Here is a 2,699-nt window from a genome sequence, read left to right as displayed (position 1 = left end):
TGAAGCAACCCCTTCAGTATTTAGTTTTTGCCAAGGTTGTGTCTGGATCAGGAGGAACAGAATGAGAATAATTAACCAGGGACTGAATAACTTGTTTTCTTACCAGACTCACCTCCAGGACCTGCATCATCTTGGATCTTCTGCTGTCCATTTCTATTTAGCTTGAGACAACTTACAATGATGTTTGGTAGTTTTCCACCTGGTTCCTCTATCCAGTTCCCTGTACTTCACATCATGAATCCCAGAGTTGCATTATGCAGRCTACTACTGTCTTTGTGACAGGATCAGGCAGGGATGAGGCTCGCTTTCACAAGCTTTAAAGGACGTATCTAATCAGACTAGGTGGTGAATAACAACACTAGGTCTGGGTTTACTTAAAGCTCTGGTCCAGCTGAAGCAAAGAATACTTGATGAACTGATTGGCATTTTTTGCTGAGTTGTGAGCTTCACTATCTAGATGTGGAAGGAAAATACCTTTATATTCTTGAAAAGGGTTGCTTTGGTATACAAGTATATTTGGTTATGATAGTCCTGACCTCAGAAATAGTCACTGAGGCAAAGAATTTTCCTTCCCACTTCGGGATCACTGTATTTATAAACATAAAAAGAATAGTGCCAAGAGRAGCATTGAGGAAAGCAATTTTTAAAGCTGCAAGGGTAACTCAGAAGAATTGTCCAATGCTACTGTAAGTTGCTTTGTGAAATACTACTTCCAGCTTCAAGAGGAAACTGAAGACCTAAAAAGTGTCATTTTTGTCATGTTTTCTTRGTGCTGAATAAAATGCAAATTGCCTCCAAGCAAGTTGCTTACCCTACAGCTGAAGTGCTGCACATGGAACCAGTTGACACTTTGGTATTTTAGCAGTTTAGAACTTATAAATATGTATTTGCATTTTTTCACACTAAACTATGTGGCTCTTACCCAGTTGTCACTGTCATCAGCCAGGAAACCAGTGGTAGTTTGCTTCACTGAGGACTGTATGAAATGGTCTATGAAAAGGAAATAAATTTAGTGGAAACTGAAACATAGGAAAAGCATTGACATCTTAACACAGATTACCCTGTGCTAGGGATGTTTAGCACCAAAGGGCATCTTCCAGACCCCTTAATTCCTGAGTCCCCTCAATGGTGAGAATTTGGCCTGAGGGCCAGCAAGGGCTTGTGCATTCAGGTCTCAAAGAATCTGTGAAAATACTGATTTCAGATACTGATRAATACTGTTAATCACGTGAGGATGAAACACAGAGGAAGACAACAGATCTGAAGGCTCATTTGTGAATTATTTGCATATGAAGTCATGCCTGATTCATGTCCTAGAATGCTRCTGAGGGCATCACCAGGACTACAAAAAGGAAGTCTGTACACTCCAAATGTGATATTTCATATGATAACAAAAGGTAATATGGAACACTCTGGCTTTACTATACTTCCTTTCGAGACACAGTCTTCAATCACCATATACATTTTTATTAAAAAAAAATACACACTTGGTGAGTTAGGTGAAACAGGGATGAAAACACTGAAAGCATTGTCCTGGCAAGGGTTGTCGTGCCCCAGTTAAAAGTAGCATGCTCAGCCACAGACCTGCGCCCCCTCTGAAAGCAGACACTGGCTTGGGCTGCCTGGGGCCATGCTCAAAAGCTCCTTCATACCTGTGGAAATCCCTTTAGCTYCTTCAGTGAGCTCTTGTTTAGGCTGCATTCAGACATTTGAAAGGATAAGGTTGTAAAACATGTCATAATACAGGGAAAAGGTAGAGTAAAAACTATCTTAAAATCACTGCCTTTTAAAATAAGTTTTGTTTGAACAAAGGGAAAGTAATGACAAGCTGTCTTTCTTGATGGTAGGACGAACCACTTCAGCTGAGATCACATTTCCTTGGAGCATTTTTGCTGAGAAAAACTGCATGGTTATCACTATAGGCATGAATCTCTCAAGGTGTCTTTAAACTGACAGCATGGCTAGGGAAAGTTGGGAAGGAGACACCTTGYGTGACATCCTGGATCGAAGCTCCTGGGTCCGCTAACACAGTCCTTTCTCCGCTTGCCAGGGCTGTCCGTAGCAGGGGAATGAATTTAGTTTCTTTTCTGATTTGTACACGACTTACAGTGTTAATGGGAGCAGTGCTTGCACAACGACGAGAACCTTTGCTTCTGAAAGCTGATGGTCGGCATCCTGTCTCCCCAGTTTTTGAAACGATTTATTTCCTAAGCTTCAGCTTCCCTAATGTCACTTCTAAAGTTCGCTGGCGGGGAGGGCTGGCAGGGAGCGCGGACCGGCTTCCCCGTTCGCTGGAGCTGCCAGGGAGCTGTCCAGCACCGCGGCAGGACCGGCAGAGGCGGCAGGGCCGGGGCGGCAGCGCCGGGAGGGCGCCGGGATCGTCCCCAGATCCCGCATGGGCACCGTCGCTCCCCGCGGAGGGTACGGGGCCAGCTCCCCGCTTCCCCTTAGCTCGGCTCCGAAGTGCAGGGCGCAGAGCGAGCGCCCTTGCCGCCCTCCCGGTAGCGGCGGCAGCGSGGGCTGAGCCCCGGCCCTGCCCTGGGCCCGCCCCTCCGGCCCCGCCGCGCCGTGAGGGCTTCACCCCGGAGCGGGGCAGCGGGGCCGCCGGCGGCCGCGGCGAGCGGGACCGGGCGCGACAGGCGGCGAGCGGGGCGGGGGAGGCGGGAGGAGGAGGAGGAGGGGGAAAGGGCTCCAAACAA

General features: G+C 47.6%; 1 protein-coding gene across 1 annotated transcript in view; it reads left to right on the top strand.

Annotated features, from left to right (window-relative positions):
* The first annotated feature begins 2,114 nt into the window (after positions 1-2,114).
* The window catches only part of GUCY1A2 (guanylate cyclase 1 soluble subunit alpha 2), a 149,986-nt gene continuing 149,401 nt past the window's right edge, over positions 2,115-2,699 (top strand). Inside the window, exon 1 of the mRNA XM_057372510.1 lies at positions 2,115-2,660. Coding sequence (XP_057228493.1) covers positions 2,115-2,660 — 546 coding nt within the window. The remainder of the gene's footprint in view (positions 2,661-2,699) is intronic.

This window comes from Malurus melanocephalus, unplaced genomic scaffold (assembly GCF_030028575.1).
Source record: "Malurus melanocephalus ecotype Western Australia unplaced genomic scaffold, MMel_1.1 scaffold_172, whole genome shotgun sequence".
Classification (NCBI taxonomy): domain Eukaryota; kingdom Metazoa; phylum Chordata; class Aves; order Passeriformes; family Maluridae; genus Malurus; species Malurus melanocephalus.
Note: the sequence above shows the minus strand (reverse complement) of the source record. Positions and strands in the feature narration are given on the sequence as shown.